General features: G+C 36.0%; 1 protein-coding gene across 1 annotated transcript in view; it reads right to left on the reverse strand.

Moving 5' to 3' along the window:
- The window catches only part of KPNA1 (karyopherin subunit alpha 1), a 73806-nt gene that overhangs the window by 12968 nt on the left and 41225 nt on the right, over positions 1 to 19613 (reverse strand). Inside the window, exons 3-10 of the mRNA XM_061194250.1 lie at positions 18840 to 18947; positions 15755 to 15854; positions 13629 to 13723; positions 6776 to 6907; positions 5660 to 5748; positions 5206 to 5305; positions 4491 to 4654; positions 2934 to 3012 (exon numbers count right to left, since the gene is read on the reverse strand). Coding sequence (XP_061050233.1) covers positions 2934 to 3012; positions 4491 to 4654; positions 5206 to 5305; positions 5660 to 5748; positions 6776 to 6907; positions 13629 to 13723; positions 15755 to 15854; positions 18840 to 18947 — 867 coding nt within the window. The remainder of the gene's footprint in view (positions 1 to 2933; positions 3013 to 4490; positions 4655 to 5205; positions 5306 to 5659; positions 5749 to 6775; positions 6908 to 13628; positions 13724 to 15754; positions 15855 to 18839; positions 18948 to 19613) is intronic.

A 19613-nucleotide genomic window follows, 5' to 3' on the forward strand; every position in this document is an offset into this window, starting at 1 on the left:
CTGCAACCTATTTAAAGAGTAAATATAAAAAAGAAACCATAAAGCAGAAGAAAATATTAGTTAATAGCTGGTTTGGGGACAGTGAAGGACTTTCCAAGCATAAAAACAATAGAAGAAATTATACGGGAAAACTTAAAATTTCACCAAATAGAAATTTTTGCATGTCAAAAACTCATATGAAAATTAAAACGCACACCACACAACGTGAAAAAGTATTTGCAACGGAAAAAAGCGTTGCTGTCTTTAATATGTAAATTGGTAAGAGAAACTACATTTTTAATAGAAAATTACCTCACAAAGTAACAAAAGAAATGCAAATTAAAATGAAGCCAATTTTTGCCTATTAAATTAACTCAAAAAATAACAAAACTTGTGGTTTAACAGGTACAGTCTTTCCAAATAACTGTGTGAAAGACATCACAAAGCATTTTTAAATGCCAAAGATGTGGTGTGGAAGATAAGCATGTCAGAAGTTAAAGAATACCTGGGGAGGAGTAGTAAGGAAAAAAACACTTCACGGGAGGGGGTGGGGGGGAAACACCTTGAAACACAGGATTTCATAAGCAAAGAAGAGGGAGGACACAGCAGACAGAAGGGTTAGAAATGAAAAAATGCTGAAATGGTTCTTTATCTCACAGGCATTAAAGAAGCTCATTGTTTCTAGGAGGAAAATAATGTGAACAAAGTTATTTTAGGAAAGATTAAGCTGTTATTAGGAAGAATACACTGAGAGGGGTAAATGCCTGGGAGAGCAGGAGGATGAATAAGATAGGTACAGCAACAACCCCTGCATGTGAGAAAACAGGGCCCAAACTAAGGTAATCAGATGTGGATCTAGAAACACTAAGAATCAGTAAGACCTGCTGACTTGCTACACAAAGTGTGAGAGATGGAGACACCAAATATGACTGCAAAGTTTCAAGACTGGGTGAACAGTTGTACCATTGACTGAAATGGGAAAAACCAAGACGAGAAGGCGAGACAGGTACTGGAGACATGGGACTGGAACTTGAGAGAGGTTGGAACTAGATGTATAGGTTCAGAACTTCATTTATTCAGTAAATATTTTTTAAGTCTCTATACATTGTGCCAGGGACTATTGTAGAAGCAACAAAAATGAACAAGAATGACCCAGTTCCACCTCTACAAGCTTACAATCTAGTAGACAGTTACATTACAGTGTGGTAAGTGCTATGATGGATGAAACAAAACAAGGAGCACCTAATTTAAGAGTCAGCTTCTCGGAGAAAATGTTAATAGCAAGACTTGAAGAATGAAAAGGCATTAGTGGCAGAGTGAGGATTTGTGTGAGGGGCTGGTCAGAACAGGGACGGGGATGGAAGCATATGTTCCATGCAGAGGGAAGCAAGCCATGGGTTAAATCTCAGAACTGAGTGTGATCATAGCTAATACAGCGGAACAAACATGGCAAAAGCATAGAGCATGGCATGGGAGGAGGTAGACAGAAACTTTTTCTGAATAGCAAATATACCAATATGGTTTTAAAATTTAGAAAATAAAAAGGACTATACAGTTAAAAGCCTCCTTTCCATTCCTATACCCCAGCTACCTGGTTCTCCACAGAGACAACCAATGTTATTAGTTTCCTGTGTATGCTTCCTGAGAAATTTTATGCAAATACAATCAAAAACATACATTGTTTTCTTCTCCTCTCCTCCCTGCCCATTTTTTACACAAATAGTAATATATCCTACATACTATTCTGCCCCTTGTTTTTCTTTTTAAACAACAGAACCTAGAAACCTTTCCATATTGCCTATTAGCTTCTTCATTCTGTTGCACAGCATTTCATTATACAGGTGCCAGATTTTAAAGGATCTTAAACACTGTCCAAGGACAATAGGGGGCCATAAAAAGATTTTAAGAGAATGACACGATCAAATCTGCATTTTACAAGCATCCTTCTAGTGATATGGGAATGGTACAAGAGATGTCTGAACTAAGCACTGCAAGGAATGAGTAGAAATGGCGATCATTAGTGACTGATGAGAAAGGTGGCAGAAAGGGAATAATCAAACTAATGTCCAGGTTTTTGGCTTGGGTAACTGTTGGGGCCATTCACTGAGACAGGAACATAATAAATAAGCAGAGGTCCAGATACACCAGGAAAAATAATGAGTTCCCTTGTGGACAGAATAAATTTAAAGTTAAATATTGAGTGTTAGAAGACACCTGAGAACAAATTCAGTCTCCTAATTTTAGAGATTAGAAAAGTGAAGACATTAAATGTCTTGCTGAAAGTCAGAGCTGGCTAAGAAAGAGCTAAGGCTAAAACTAATCCCCTCCAGGGGATAATCCCATAAACAGAAAAGAACAGGTAAAGGAACTTGCTAAGGAGGAATAAATGGTCAATGAGGCAGAAGACCCAAAATACTTCAACACCACAGAAGCCTAGGAAGATAATTTTAAAGATGATGCCAATGCATCTGAGAGATCAAGAAGAAAAATGGCTAGAACAAACCACTGTGAGTGATGTATCTTGATATAAAATTTGAATGGAATAGAAGGTGACATTAAGAACTAGGAGGGAAGATACTTCTCACATAGGAAACTTACCGTGTACAAAAAGGAGGAAGCCATCAGGGAAGATAAGATGAAGAAGACAGAAAGGATGCTACTAGAGGCTTCTAATGCTCACAAGAACCCCTTCAAGTAGAAGTAGTGGGAAATAAACTGAACCAAAAGGATAAGTTACACCATAGGGGAACCCAAAATTGCCACAAAGCAATAGGTCAAGACAGAGATAGTGAAGGTACTGAAAGTAGCTGCCAAAGCCAACACTTTTAACAAACATTAATGAAACAAAGTATCATTTCTCCCCATGGAGTTAAATACTGTAACAGAAACATAATCATGAGGGGTCAATCTGCTATTTCTGAAAGAAAAAAGAAATAGTTACCATTTATTCATACCTGTGTCTGAATATCATCGCCTGTGACAATGTTTCCCACAGCTCGCAAAGCAGGAGAAACCACTTTATAATCATTATGCCTGCAACCATAAAAAGAAGCATCATATCCAACAGTTCTATCTTTAATCTCTTTTCCTTAGGGCTGAAACCCAAAAGAAATTAATATGTGATCAGTCCTTGGAGCAGAAAGGTACCTATGGTGGTTATTAAAGGAACCCTATCATGATGAGGAAATGTTTCTGGTGTCCCAAGAAAGGCTGTCTTTCCTTTTGTTTAGTATTTTTGGATAAAAACTACAAATCTGTTCTAATAACCCTTCCCAGGTATTCAATCACCTGGAGTCCAAGTTTTCCCTCTCATTCATTAATGCAGGTTTCATTTCCTCTTTACTTGGTCTCTATGGTTGCTGAGATAATGGAAAGAGATAGTAACATTTATACAGCACTTTTAAGTTTTACAAATCACTTAATTTTCACAGGAATAAAAATATATCAACAGTTGAGCTAACTTGAAAATGAAAGCCAGGCTTCATACTTCAAATAGTAGACTCTTTCTACTAAACCTCAGCTGACTTACTGGTCTGAAAAACCCCTCCACAAATCTTTTATATATCTGAAGACAGATATTAAGTCTTGATTTCAGGCTAAATAAGTTAATATCCTTTAACTTTCCTTAAGTATCTTATTTTCTCTCCCCTTTAATGAGATTGATCACTCTTCTCAAAACTATGCCAGTTTCTCCACATTTAAGATCCGATGACTAAAAAGAAATGGTTAAAATATTTAGTAATCTAGAGACTAAAGAGTACAAAAGGTTACTCTCCCAGATTCTGAATGACGTACTTCTGAGTCCTCCGGCATTATATTGCTTTTAATTCATAACAGCATTATGCCGCTGATCTGTACCCGGTCTATAACCCCCGAGTTTTATATTCTATATAGTATACTATCTAATTCATTCCACATGTCATCTTTGGGGCAATGTTTCCTTGCATCTACTTTGTACTTACTCCAAAAAATTTCACATGGCTTGTAATTATACTGTTTCCCCATTATGTTATCACTCTAATTTTTTTCTTCGATATTATTTTCTAAAAATTTGATTAATACAGTCTCAAATTATTTATGCCATCAGTAAATCTTCTACTTCATAAATGAAAGGCATCACAAAGAGATATAGCAAAATAAAATTCAAAGTCTGACACCAGTCTAGGTTAAGCTCTAAATGAGACAAAAAGATGAAGAAATGACTGTTTTTAGTGGCAGTGTGCCTTCTGCTATCCAGTGGTTGGTCTCAGGTCATTAACCATGAGCTAGAATTACACAGATCAAAGTTTTCCAAATGTTTCTGCTAAAGGGCTGCTTACAGCAGAAGAGTGAGAGGTTCTTTATAACCCTCAAAACAATCAAACAAACAGATGTGACATGAGTATAAAAAAGTAACAAAAGACAGTAGCCTAAAGCACAATAAATCAGTATAATGCATTAATATTTGAGTATCAGCAACTAGAAAACTAATATGAGAGACAAAAGAACAGACACACTTTAAGATATCTTACATCAGCAGCTCCACAAGTCTCCTACATACTCCTGCATCAATGACTGCTTGAATTTTATCATTGGGTCCATCTGATAGATATGAGAGGGCCCAGCAGGCATCAGCCAGTACATCAGTGTCACTGACAAACAGCAACCAGGAAAGCACATTCAGACAGGGGGAAACCTATAAAGGGAAGATGATATGATTATGAAATTCAACAGAATAAAAGCAAGAAATGAGGGGGGAAACTCCAGAGAGCAACCAGGCACACACCTGGTGACTTCCGGTGTGATTAATACTTCTGGAGATGGAGGAGTAAGTGGCCAAGTGACATTTCCATCTTTGGGAATGCTGTCAATAACCTTGCAGTTCACTTTGATGAGGTAGTCAGAGCCCAAGGAAAACAATTTCAAAGAGCAAAGTTTAATATATACCAATTCTCAGAGTGAGATTCCTTGTCAAAACACTCTTTGTGGATCAGAGAGGTAAAGGAATTCTCCTAAGTGTTAAAGCTAGGAAATTCTGCATTTTAGATACTTTGTTACAAACAAAAAATGCCATGTTTTAAGAGTAATTCAGAGCTTTTTAAAGGCAGTGAAAATTTATTCCAAATTCAAACAAAAAGACCTGTTTTTCTAGAAACAAATTATTCTCTTTCTATTCACATTAATATTGGTTCTTAGACTCTTTTAACTGTACTTTTTCTGCCAATTTCCCACAAGCATAATCCTTACCTTTGCAAATTCTGGAGGGGGACTTTTCCCTCTACAGAGATTAGACAAAGCCCATACTGCATTCCGGGTCATGGTCAGGCGATTTTGCTTTGAAAATAACCTATAAGCATAATGATGAAATGGTAAATGATATAATGGGCATTAATTCTCTGATGGCATAATATAAATATTTAACCACTTAATGCTATTGATAAACAGATGTCTTCAAACAGCTCTTCTCCACAACAATAAAGCTTAGTTAATTCTAACACAAGGAATTCAAAATTTTGGCACTTGAATAAGATAGGATGCCCAAGGAAATGATCTGAACAAGTTAGTAAGAAAACATCTGTAATGAAAAGTAACACTAGGAAATCCAAAATGATTTCCAAAGATGCACTGCTTTCTGATGAACTTCCCGTATTTTTATTACTCACAAAAAAAAAAAAAAAGAAAAAAAGAAAAAGAAACTTACTGCAGCAGAGGCGGAAGAATATTGCAGTCTAAAACATAGTCCCTGCACATGGTACTATCTCCAGCAATGTTGCCAAGAGCCCAGACTGCCTGTGAAAGAATTATTCATTAATGACAGGCTGTAGAGTTTAATTTTCACATAATTCTTTCAAAAAAGATGCCAACATATCACAATAACTCTTTACAAAATTATACAGTAGTTAATCAACATATTATACATGGACATTAACTATTAAAACCCCTAAGTTCACTCAACAGGGAGTCAAATGAAATAGTTGTGGGATTGGCGGAAAAAGATCAATACTATTATATAAGTATACATGTGAATACTCATGGGAGTAAACTTATTAAAAGGAGGTACCAGTTCTTATACATAGTCTTAATCTTAGGGGGCCCTCCCCTTAAGTAACATTCCATACAGCCCTTGGAACATAGCAGAGATCCAAATGGCTTACTCAGCTGATTACAAATGTATTTTAAGCTTGCTTACAAAAGAAAACAGTGAGCCAAGAATTTAAGAGCAATCAAAATGCAGAAAACTTTACTCAACTTTTGGGGGTGATGGATATATTAATTATCTTGACTATAATGACAGTTTCATGGGTATATACGTATGTCAAAACTTATCATATTATACACTTTAACCATATGCAGTTTACTGTAGGTTGATTATACCTCAATAAAGCTGTAGAAGAAAGTCATATTCATTTAGTAATGATTTATATTTATGAATTTGACAAACTTTGCAGTAATTAAAATTTCATGTTTTCTAAGTGATTTTCTGCACAAAAGTGGCAAAGACTTGCTACGTCAATCAACACTAGAGATTAATACAAGAAAAAACTCAGTAACTGCTTACATGGTCTAAAATGTATATCTATAGGACTTAAAGAATTTCAGGGTTGGAAGGGAAAAATGGTTTTATGTTTCTAGGAGAAATTCTGCCTATATTCACTATGAAATTTTCTATTTTGGTTAAGTTTAGATTTCTTGAACACTCCCTGTGATGAACCATGGATTGTCATATCCAAGCGGTAAAACTGAGACTCTGAATATAAGACTGAAGGGAAAAATTGTACTCTTTGACCTGCTTCTCTTTACTTGTTTCATTTTTTACCTGCTCCTGGACATCTTCAAACTCTGAGCTGAGCAACTCTATGAAGATAGGCACAGCTCCTGCCTGAATCACAATCCGGGTCTGAAGAGAATTTCCTGAAGCAATATTTGTCAGTACCCAAGCTGACTCAAACTATAAAGATAAAAATAATTTCATTATCTTATTAGAATTTAATAGCCTGTTTACTTATAACAATAAGGTTTTCTGTGCATGAAGAAAAGAATCTGAGATCATTATTTACACATAATCTATCAGGTCAATACCATATTAATTTTAAATGAAGAATTCCTGAAGAAATAACCTTAGCCTAGAGGAATACTCAGGGTGTATAAAATTTCAGATCAAGGCAGAGCTGACATGAGACCGTAAGAAGAATGAGGGAGTGCTTCATATACTGACATGGAATGATCTCCCAAGATATAAATGGAGGAAAAAGAAAAAAGAAAAACAATGTACATTAATATGGTACCATACTGTATTTTCCAAAAGGGTTAAGAAGGAATATATGCATTAATTTACTTACTGCACAGAATATCTCTTGAAGGAGCCACAATAAACTGTAAATACTTGTCACTTACATAGAGAGCTCGAGGTGAATGGGAAACAAGTATGGGAAGGATAGGCACTTACAGTAAAGCCTTTATGTACCTTTTGGCCTTAAACCATGTTTATTATCTAATAAAAATAAAATTAAATAATTTCTATAAAATGGGCAGAGCGAAATGGGGAAAGAATAAAACTGTAAAATGTGTAAAATATAGGCAGAGTGAAAAAGGCAGAAGACAATTTAAATGATAAGTAGTCCAAAAGGAGTTAACAGGCATACAACTAACAGAAATGGCAACTTCAGAGCATAAGAGCTTCCAATAAATGAGAAGTCTCCAAACCAAGGCACAGAGGTAAGACTTCTTTAAAAAGAGCATTCTTAAAGGTTGATAAACTGGTAAACAGTATGAAGGAAATTATGGCCAACAAAAAATACAGCACGTTATTAATTCTACACATCTCTACAGTAACTTGACTCTTTAGCCTAATATGATGAAATCCAAGAATGACCTCTTAAAATCCAAGAATGAACTCTTATATTACCATTCTATTTAGAGTTCTTAATTAAACTTTAGTTTTGTTTCCTTCTCCTGTTCTGTCTTCTATTTAATATTCTTTAATGAAGCACATATTGGGGGGGGGGAAATTCAGTGACATGCCCCTTGAATGAGAAATCAATAAAAAGTCATCAAAAGATGGAGCTGTGACTTCTTTAAGCTTTTGGGTCAATTGAAAGGCAGTTGTCATATGGAAAACTAAATCATCAATCACTTGGGGTACGGGAAAATGAAAGAAATGAGAAGACAATCTGATTAGCCCAGTCCAAAGCTACATGAATGATAGTAAATTTATAGCAGAAGACACTTAAAGAAGGGATATTCAAAGAAACCTAAAATTTGATATACAGAAGTGAAATAAAGTGGTCTGATAGCTAGTTAGGACACTGATATTACAGCAGCAGGGAGGACAGCCTATGAGCACCACAGTTAAACATTTTTTTGCCTGATAACTCTTTGCTATAAGAGAAGTTCAGGAGACTTTTAAACACTGAGTATCACAAAATAAAAACTCATATCACCTCTAATTAAATTACTACTCAAACCAATGTTCAAACCCTTTTCAATCTGTCTGAATTGAAACTTGACATTTATACAGTACTTTATATTTTCAAAGCATTATTCACATACTCTCAGGTGTTCCTTACAACAACCCAGAGAAGCCTGGCTTTTCTAGTTTATGAATGAGGAAACTATCAGAAAAAGATCCAATGATCACTAATGATTTGAGTAATGTCAGTCAAAGAGAGCTAGATTACAGCCTCCTAATCTAGTAGGCTTATGGCCCCAACCATAGTTTCCTCTCTGAAACACACCTGTAACACTGACAAGAGTCTTCCAATTGCTTGCAGTTTTGGTATCTAGGGCAAGAAATTTCAAATAATGATACGACAAATTATTTAGGGTATGCTAAAAGGAAAACACAGTTCACCTAAAATGTAGCTTCTTTTGCTTACTAGGAAAATGAACCAGTAAAAGAGACATATGAAGTGGGTATGAAAGCAAACCTTCCTACAAGAAGAAAGGCTCAAAGTTCAACAGAGAGTCATCAGCATCTGAGACCATGTCAAAAAAATGAAAACTATGAGGAAAAGCAACCTGTGAAGAATGAATAAGATCAGCATACATAGCAACCTATATTAAAGAGAAAAAGGTTTGCAGTGAGATTTTGATGCAAAAGAAATGGTGACAATAAACTGAGTAGATAAAGGATATATTAAAGAGTTATCAATGAGAAGAAATTAGAATAATAATTGCTAACAGAAGTCAAACTGCTGTTTGTCTAATGAGGTTTAGCCCCAAAGGTCTCCCAGAAAAAGAGAGATTTCCAGATGCCACTGAAATGAATAAAATGGAGAAGCAAAACAAAATAGAGTGACAATGATTAGGAGGATGGAGAATAAGTAAATAATAGCCAGAACAAGAATGGAAGAAAACTGGAAATTAGAACTTCTCAACAAAAGAAGAATGTACCAGAGTTATGTTTATCACTAAGAAGTACATAACGATTATAACCTCTGAATGCAAAGAAGATTCAAGGTCTCTCTTGGCAAGAATGGAAATCAGAAAGTAGTTTTGCCATTACTGGGGAAAGAAGCAGATGAATAACTATAACCAGAGGGCCAGTGAAAACTCAAATCATATTCATGGATTAATGAGGCATTAAAACACATACACACACACGGTGCTGATTACTGTGATGTTTACCTTGTAAAAACTTATCAAGCTCTATTTGTGCAATTTTCTATACCCATGTGTATATGTGTGACATGAGAAGGAGGCGGGAGGAGAGAGAGTGAGAGATAGAAACAGAGAAACAGAGAGAGAGGCAGAGAGAGAGAGAGAGGCAGAGAGAAAGAGAGACTGAGAATTCCTCATGGGTATAGACCCCTATTAAAGTGTTGGAAGAAGCAACTTTCAAATGTGTTTAATATGTAAGTATGTTTTTAAAAAACTGGTTGTACTTTGAACTATGTAGTTTCTCTTTCACTGGGTATCGCAGTCTTTATTTTTTTTAGTGGGGTGAACATTTCCGTCTCAGGTCCCAGACTAGATTTTAACATGAAAGAGAGTTGTGAAATGGGAATGTCCAGAGTTGATACCAAAAACAATTGCATAAAGTTATAATAGAAATGGCCAGAAAAGGTAATTTAAGTAACCATGCAACTCAAGAAAAACTCAGCAACATGATGAAATGAAAAAAACTTAAGAAATGGTATCACCTGAAGTAGTACCCAAAATTATTATAATCTTTACTCCTCTTTGTTGTTTTAAACTACTATATTCTTAGTGTTCCAAGAATGGCATCATGCAAGGAAACAACCTGTCATGCAGCTGTGATTGCTTATAAATTGTAATTCTACTATTATTTTTCACTGTCCAGAACTTTCTAAATAAGGCTACAACTGAAACCTGAAGGGCACGCTGAAGATTTTGGTATTTCTCTCTTTCCTTTCTCAATCTCTACCTTCTGGTGCTCAGTTCCTTAAAATAAGGAAAATGAGAATCCAAAACTGAAGTACTTCTGACCTCCTATCAAGTTTCCCACTCCAGGTTGAAGTACGCCTGGTTCCCTTTCTCCATTTGGATCAGGACTCTGTTGCTGGCCACTTTGCCGGTTCCACTCTGGTTCCTAGCAAATGCCAGGCTCACCTGGAGAGCAAGTGAAAAGAGAGGCTCACATCAGAAAAATAAATCCAGATATCAAACTCTGCAGAGAACAGTGCCTGCGTCATCTGAGCAACCTTTTAAGATAGGTAGAGGGATCAATGAAGATGGGGAAAAAACATAGGAAGATGAAGGCTTAACTGCAGTTTACCGCATTAAGCTTTTAGTGTGGACAAGAAAGGTAGAAATGGGAAAACTAAACCAATTTAATTCAAATTTACAACTTTAAGAGGAGTATCTGTTTAATGACTGGAACTAGGAGGCAATTTACTTATTTCTAGCTATTTTTATAAGCTTCTATAAGAAGGTTTGGGAATACACCATCTCAGCACTGCAAAGGACAGTACAAAGATGTTGGACCTAGACTCAAAAAAACAAACCAAGTGGGCCCAGGGAATACACCATAAGGCAGACCAATCTCATGTCAAGGCTCTCATGTATGGCTGAGGCCTACATGTCACTGTGTTTGAGAATGCTGTTAGTTAAACGGCATAGTCGGCTTCCAAAGTCCTAGATTCCACCCATATTCATCTCATTTGAGGGCAAGTGAGTATCTAGGTAGCACTGCCAAAAGCAGGCATTTTTATCTCCCTGGTTTGCAGTATCCCACTGATAAGGAAAGCCAGAAAGAAAGTGAAGAAACCCTTCACTAGGATTCACAGTTCTTTATCTATGGAATGAAGGGATTAAGTTTGTCCAGTGATTTATTATTGAGTTTAGCTATCATGACTACATATTATTACTCCTTCTAGAAGAGAAATGGCAAACACCCCATTCCAAAGACACACTATTCAAATTTCTAATAAGCAGGTAGGAATATCATGGATAACTCACATCCTAGCGCTCTCCAAGAAGACAGAGGAAGGAATACCCTCCAAGCTTCCCAGAGCATGTCTAATTATTTAACAATGAAGTCTCCTGGCTCTAAGGTCTCCATCAATATATTTGCTCCTCCTGCTTCTGGGGTAGTCAAGGTTACCCATTAGTCACACTGGAGAAAGAACACCATATTGTGCTTAAATGCACACAGAAGAAAAGCTGGGGATGATGACCTTTATATAATAAACAGGTTCGTTATCTCTAGAGTCTTTGGATCGCTAAGGTGAAAATCATGAGGTGGTCACTTCCAGAGGAATCATTTCTCAATCTTTCAGCCTAATTATTAGTTAGGCTGCACAAGGGTGGAATCTGAGAATTCTGATAGAAGCAAATTAGAGATTTCTGAAGGCTTTCATCTTCAGATGTGTTAAGATACAAACTCTAGGATTACAAAATCAAAAATGATGTAGAATTTACAAGTGTTAGCCAGGAGAGGGCACTGTCTGAGAGAATATACTGTGCTCTTTAGGGAATACTGGAGAAGGTAGGGATGGGGAAAGACCAAATTCTCTGACACTTTTCATTTTAGGACTAGAAAGTTATACCATCTTCCTTTAACACATTAAGGAACTGGACCTCTGCAACCACCTACTAAGAACTGCTAAGTCCAGGAGTAAATTTAATATCTCTGAATTACTCTCATTGTCAGAGACAGGATAGAAACATACTTCCACATGAACAAAATGATAATTTTCCCTACCTCCCTCTTCCTACAAAGCTTTTCAAATGATAAACTGCAGTAAGGCTCTTCATTTGGTCCCTCTGATTCTCTTGACAGGTTGCTTAAGGGGCTCAGGCTCTGTTCTCTGCAGTATTGGTTGTCTGGATTTCCTTTTTTTCTGAGAAAAGTCCTCTTTCTTTGCTCTCTAGGTGAACCTGATTATTTTCCAGGTGTCTGGTGATCCTGGCCTTAGATGGGGACCAGAATTACAATCCAGGAAGCAGCCAACAAAACAGAATCTTAATTCAAATGAACTTGGGGATTAGTAAATGTCAAACTGGAGAAGAAAAACTGATGGGACACTGAAGTACTCTACCTTTTCTGGACTTCCTGTTTTTCCTCTGGAAGGAACTCATCACCGCAACAAAGAGAGTAAAAGAGAGAGAAGGATGGGATGGGAGGAAAGGAGAGAAAATATCAAGACAAAGCATCAAGTCTTATGAATTATCAATAATGCTCTGGACAGTAAGGAACCTGGGAAGAGGAGCTGGTACTTATACTTATAAAGATGCCCCAGTCCTTATTATACCCTTAAAGTAAGGCAAAGGTAAACATGGGGGTGAAAGTTATCTTTATGATTAACTTGTTATTAGCAAATATTTACTTGGAAAAATAACCCCATTCTGCAATCTATGTAGGACCTAACCAATCTTTATAGTTGCAGAATCTTTCTAAAGGGCCTGAGCCACTCAGATTAGATCCTACAAGTGAGAATTTAGGAATCACAGGTATTTGTTAAAGAATAACTCAGAAATTATTCAGTTGGTTACTCCAAGGAAGTCTAGCTACTGAATTACTTAATTACCAGTTTACTTAAGATCCAACTTTATTCAGGAACAATATAGTATTTTTAAATTTCTAGATAACTCCCAAGATGAGAGTCAGTTGATAGTTGGTTCTTTTTACTGTACAAATTATCTAATCCAGAAGCTGTAGAATTTTCTCTTGGAACCCCTATACAACAGTACTAATACAGTAAATTAACATAGGAGAAAGCACACACATTCCCAACAAGGCTACATCCTTGTCAGCTCTTTTGGGGTGGGGCCGGGGGTGGAGGGGAAGGATTAATTAGTACCAGGTTTGGGGATCAGTGAGTCTCTGATCTAGCCCATGTTACACAGCCCTGAGAAACCCAACAAGTACAATCTAAAAGTCCTTCAAAACCAAATTTTACATAGTCCACACTTAGGTCCTTATAATGGCTCCTCTACTGCAAACAATTCCCTACCAGGTAAGTATGAGCCATAGTCATCATAAAATAATCTTTTACATGACTAAAAGTAACAAAAATTTTAAAGAGTAAAACCAAGGGCCTGGATGTTAACAAAGCTATCAAAGCAGCTTGCAATGTGGTTGTCAGGAACATCAGTATCAAAAATTAACCCTTCATATAGATTAAAATAAGTAACAAATCTGTATACAAAATGTAACTTTGTAAAGGGAATTAAGATATGAGGCAAGAAATGAAAATGGTCCGCACCTGCAATGTACAATTCTCTTTTCGTTTGAGGAACTCCACAAACCTGGCCACTACTCCTGGTGTGCTGATGACTTCATCAATAGGAGGATTAGGTTCTGTCTCCCCATAAAAATAAAAGGAAAGAAGAAAAATAATCCTTTGATTTCAAGGCAAGGACTTTATAAAGCTCAAACTTACTTCATAATATCCCTCCCTCCATTTTTAGCATCTCTTTCATGTTGTAAATCTAAAACAGAAAAAAAAATGTAAAACTGAGTTCAGTCACTTTGAGACTAGGGTAGCTTAAAAGATTTCATAATAAGGGAAGCCTTAACATGGAAATATGATGGGCAGAATTCTTAAAAATTAAAATTACTGCCTCTACTATTTTAGAAAACTTAGAAAGTATGGGGAAAAACATCAAAAGACAACCACTGTTATTATTTTGGTATACTTCCTTCTAACTCTTTTCCTCTGTATGGGTTTTAAGTCTCTCTTTTTTATTTAACATAAATTGTCCGAAGAAACTGGATTAGGAGATTCTGTGCTTGCAGGATCTAATTTTACTGCTGTAGTGATAAGTAGGAGTCAGCAGAAATTCACTAAGAATGACCTGCCAAATTAATCTCATTTTCATTTATGACAATAGAGTATCTTATAAATAAAGTCATTCAATAGAAACTTGTTGGGCAAATAGATAAGAAATGTCCTAAACAATTAGCATTGTAATTCCAGCAAGACATTTGACAAAGTTTTTGATGACATTCGTGTAGCTACGCAAGAAAAATGGCAGCTGGATTACAGTACTACTAGGGACTCTTAGCTAAGTCAATGGCCTTACTGGGAAGAGATGACTAATGATTCAATGTTAATTTGTAGAAAGCTCTAATGATATGTTCTTTGCCTGGTTCAATATTTTTATCAACCATTCATATAAACACAACAAATAAATTTGACGATGACAATAAAAATGAAGTAGTTAACGTGCTAGATTACAGAAACAACATATAGAAAGAATAACAATAAGCCAAAGATGGCAATAAAACAGGGATAAAGCAAAATTCAGCTTTTAGATTTTTTTAAAGCAATTTAAAAAAATCCACATGACTTCACAGACGAAACCTAAAAATAGTTCATAAAGAAAAGTACTAGGGAGTATAGACCGCTGAAAATGCAATGGAACATTACTATGCCATGACTACCAAAATAAATGATGCTAGCCTGGAGTACATTATTGGAATGTATAGTTTCAGGACAAGGAAGGCAATCTCCCACCACACCTTAGAGTAATAAGAATGCATCTGGAGTACTGTATTCTAATTATCACATTTTAAAAGGAATGGCTGGCAAACTAGAATACATGCAGGAAAGTAGCAGAGTGTTGAAAGGCCTTGGAAAACCACATTATCTGAGAAACCCTTTTAGAAGGGGGGGGAAGGTAATATGATAATGGCCTTCAGCTATTTTTAACAGGTTGTCATGCAAAAAAACAATTGTTTTTTGCTCTGGTGGTAGGTTTTCTTTCCAGTTAACCTCAAGGGATGTATTAATTTATCACTAATGACTCCAAACAACCATAACTTACTACGGGGGGGAGGGGGTGGTCAACTGTTTTAATGCTGATTTACTATCAACATTTTAATATGGCTCAGAGTTCCAGAGTTCTTACTTGCCCAGATAACAAGAAGTATCATATCCCATTCTACCCTAATTATACACACACACCAAAAAGGTAGTTATCCTGTCCACCAATAAATCCATACTTAAATTTCAGCGATAAACTGCTAACATTAGAATCAACAATCACTACTCTTTCAAGTGTATTTTAAGTTTTTGTTAAAAAAGAGTGGAGTTTCTCAATTTTAATTAACATGAAATATTGCTACCGTTCTTATCACTTTAAGATCTTTTATAAGATACCTCAGAAATGAAAATAATGCTGCCTTCTGGTCCTGGTAAGATCACACAAATAAAAAAGGAAATTCAAAAATTAGCCATGACTCATAATATACATATGTCTGTAGTGTCCTTTTATTCTGTTGATAGAGATACTCCAAAGCAAGTTATCTGTAGTGTGAAAAATAGATTATGGGAAAGTAATACTTTGTAAATAAATGAAAAATATACTTAACATATTCAGAACTCACCTTTTGAAAGCAGTTTTCTGAATTTCTGCGTTGCTGAAAGCTGTTGCTCTGGGCTATTGGAAAATATCATTTCAATCATGTCAGAAGTAATAACACCACCCTGGAATCACAAACAAAAAACAAATATAATAAAATTTTAACTTAAATTCAAAGGAAAACAAAGATAGTACAAATTGTGGCCAAGTTACTGAGTTAACTATATTTATCTACAAGAGTTACACAACGGTAGGATAATCTTTGCATATATAAATGTATGAGATGATTAATAATGTGATAAAGCCAAAAATCTCTGTCTATCATTAAAAAGCTCACAACCGTGAGAAAGTAATGTTAGTAGTAAACACTAAGACAAGGCGTTTATTATTCTTCCTCTCCTGCTCATCACATGGCTGGCTGTTCCTTGTCATTCAGATTAAATGTTAAATTATAAAAGAAGGCTTTTCCTGACCTTCAAATCTAAAGCAACTACTCTATCTCTGTGATCACATCACTCTATTTTAATCCTATGCCCAGCCCTTCTCAGTATCAGTTATTCTTCTTAGTTACCTGTTTATTGCTTAGGTTCCACCAGTATACTGTAACCTCCATGAAAGCCAAACACCCTATCTTACCAATATATCCCTGATGGGTGGCATACTGTAGACGCTCAACAAATATTTACTGAATGAGTATAGAGTAGTCTTATATAAATCACAGATTCTAGCCACTGCCAAATTCAACAGCCGACTCTTAAATTTATTTAAAATTTCTATTTTCTTGCTTTATTAAAACTTTTCAGTTTCCCACTAGTTTCTTGCTTTACTAGCGCTTTCCCATTTCCCACTACAAGCCATCCTCAGCATTAGTAGTTAAACTTTCTTCTCAGGATCACTTGTCACAATGAAATAAAGTTCTTAACATTTCATGAAGCGTAACAGTCAACAAGATAAACTGTGAAGAAAGCTGCACTGAGTTGTACATGCAAGATGGTTGGTAAGCAATACCAAACACTTAAGAATAACCCATGGGGAGAACGAAGCATTCTGCTCTTACAAGTCAGGAAAGTAACTACTTTGAAACTTATAAGTCTGATTCCTGAATAAACAAAAGTACCTGTATGATTTTGCTATGAATATGTTTCCACATATATCTTTGTTTTCTTCCCTCTCTTATCCCCTTATCATATAACATAAGATGTATTGACTTTACATTCATAGTATTTAAATATTGTTAACTTCACATCAGAGTATTTAAGTTACAGGATATCCAAGAGAGAAGTAAATATCACCCAAGGACTTTTCCCCTTCTAGGGAAAAGGTTAGTGCATTTTCAGCTGCATGCAGGATAGCTATATCATGTTACAAGGAGGCATGACCTTGTCATTGTCTTTATCTGAGACTCAGTATGGTTTAAGGAGTTGGGTATGGATGCCACAATGACAAGGAGTAGACTGGGACAGTTAATTTTATGTGTCAACTTGGTTAGGTTATGGTACCCAGTTGTTTGGACAAACACCAATCTAGATGTTACTGTGAAAGTACTTTTTAGGTGTGATTAACATTTAAATCAGTACACCTGAGTAAAGCACATTATCCTCCAAAATGTGGGTAGGCCTCAGTCAATCAGTTGAAGAGCAAAGACTGAAGTTTCTTGAAGAAGGAAATCAGCCTCAAAACTACAATATCGGGACTTCCCTGGTGGTCCAATGGTTAAGAATCCGCCTTCCAATGCAGGGAACGCAGATTCAATCCCTGGTCGGGGAACTACGATCCCAAATGCTGCGGGGCAACTAAGCCCGCATGCCACAACGAGAGAAGCCCGCACGCTACAGCGAAGAAGAACCTGCGTGCCACAACAAAGACCCAGCGTGGCAAAAAAAACCCCCAAAAACCTATAATATCAACTCTTACCTGAATTTCCAACCTACTGGCTTACCCTACAGATTTCAGACTTAACAGCTCCAACAATTGCATGAGCCAATTCCTTAAAATCAAATAATCGGTGGATCAATCTATCTCTCTCTTCCTCTCCCCCCACCCGCAAATTGGTTCTGTTTCCTCTGTAGAACCCTGACTAATACAGTCCACAAAATACTTCATAATCATTTAACATCCACTTTAAAAAAAAAGACAGAGAGAGAACTCTTCAACTTCCTGAAGAGCCTAGAAGAGTTCACCATAAAATAACAGTGTTGGCAATAACGTCTACATAGATTCCAAAGCAATTTAAACTGTTCTAATTCCAAAAGAAAGCTGGTCCATAAAAACTGGATATCTATGAAGTAAAAAAAAAAGAAAAAAATCTATAAAATACTATGAATATTCTACTATTTGCCAAAAAAAAGAGGGGTTTTTCTCAAAAGGAATAATAAGAATCTACTAACAGTGGTTGCCAGTGGAGAAAGAAATTGGGTGACTAAGGCAGAAGAAAAAGATTTTTCTTTTTTTGAAAACCATGTATATATATGATCTATTAAAACATATACAATTGATCAAAATAAACTGGAAATCTAGACAGGTGTGATCCATATAAATAAAGCATAATTTTTATCTGTTTATGCAACCTCAAGAAAGTTACAAAATGGGTTACAATAGAAAATTCCAATAGTTGTGATATGGAATCAATTTTTAAAATCACACGAATATGTCCAATTTTGTACTTGGAATGAGTAACAAATTGGGATTTCCTTTAAAGTATCGCTTATTATCAACTTTTAAGGAATAATTTTATAATTATCCTTTTAAGTTTTAATAGCTGAATTGATCTCATAATTAGTTAATTCTGTTTAACTGCATGTTATTCAAAATATAATAAATATTTTATGAACCATGAGTTTACAGATATAGTTTCCTTTTAAAAATGAAATGCCAAGTACTTTTTGTAGCCATCTAACCTTTTTTTTTGTTGGCTGCACCACACGACTTGCAGGCTTTCAGTTCCCCAACCAGGGACTGAACATGGGCCACTGCAGTGAAAGCCCAGAATCCTCATCACTAGGCCACCAGGGAACTCCCCTAACCTTATTTTTTTAAACTCCAAAAAAGATCTAACCTCATATCTTCATCAGAAAAAGAGTAAAAAGAGGTTCTTTCATTATCCTACTTACTGGTGCCATCTCCATGTTATTAATCTGAGCCTCATGGAAGCCTCCATCTGACATAACTTCTTCTTCTGTTTCTTCTTCTGCTGTAGCAACATTTCTTCGCTTGAATAACTGAAAAATAAAAGTCTGTTACTAAAATAATTCTAACACAAGGTAGTTCAACATCCAAACACTAGGCACCCCACTTTTAAAAGGCAATAAGGATGGAGCTTTTTGAAAATCATTTTTTAAATTCTAACGTTTGTGCCACCTTCAACCTTTCCTGATGAGGAACTATTTCAGAATTCTCCACTCTTATAATCTAATGCAATTAAGTATCACATCATACTATCACCAACCCTTGATGAGGTAAAACTTACTAAGAGAGGCCTGACACTACATGACATATTAAAAAAACACATAAGGTTGAAAAAGGAGCTGGGGCATGCTTGGTCATTTCCCTCTTCACTATTGAAGTAGGTGATAGGATAGTCTTACCAATACATCAGGGGAAATAGGATAAAAATGTTGTTAGAATGACTTAATACCTCCCTCATAACCCTAAGGGACAGTGGATCAAGGCTTCCTGACCTTCCCAACCTGTCCAACAACCAATGATGACAAATGACCTCTGCTTGAACACTACTTTTAAAGCACCCATTAATTTGTGCAGGCAAAGGAGAATAGTTCTCGCTAATGGCAACTCACTAGGATGCTTTCCGTTACATCCTAGGCAGTACACTTATTCATTAAGCCATGACAGAGTAATAATAACTTATCCTCTCACCCTATATGACT

Source organism: Eubalaena glacialis, chromosome 6 (assembly GCF_028564815.1).
Source record: "Eubalaena glacialis isolate mEubGla1 chromosome 6, mEubGla1.1.hap2.+ XY, whole genome shotgun sequence".
Classification (NCBI taxonomy): Eukaryota; Metazoa; Chordata; class Mammalia; order Artiodactyla; family Balaenidae; genus Eubalaena; species Eubalaena glacialis.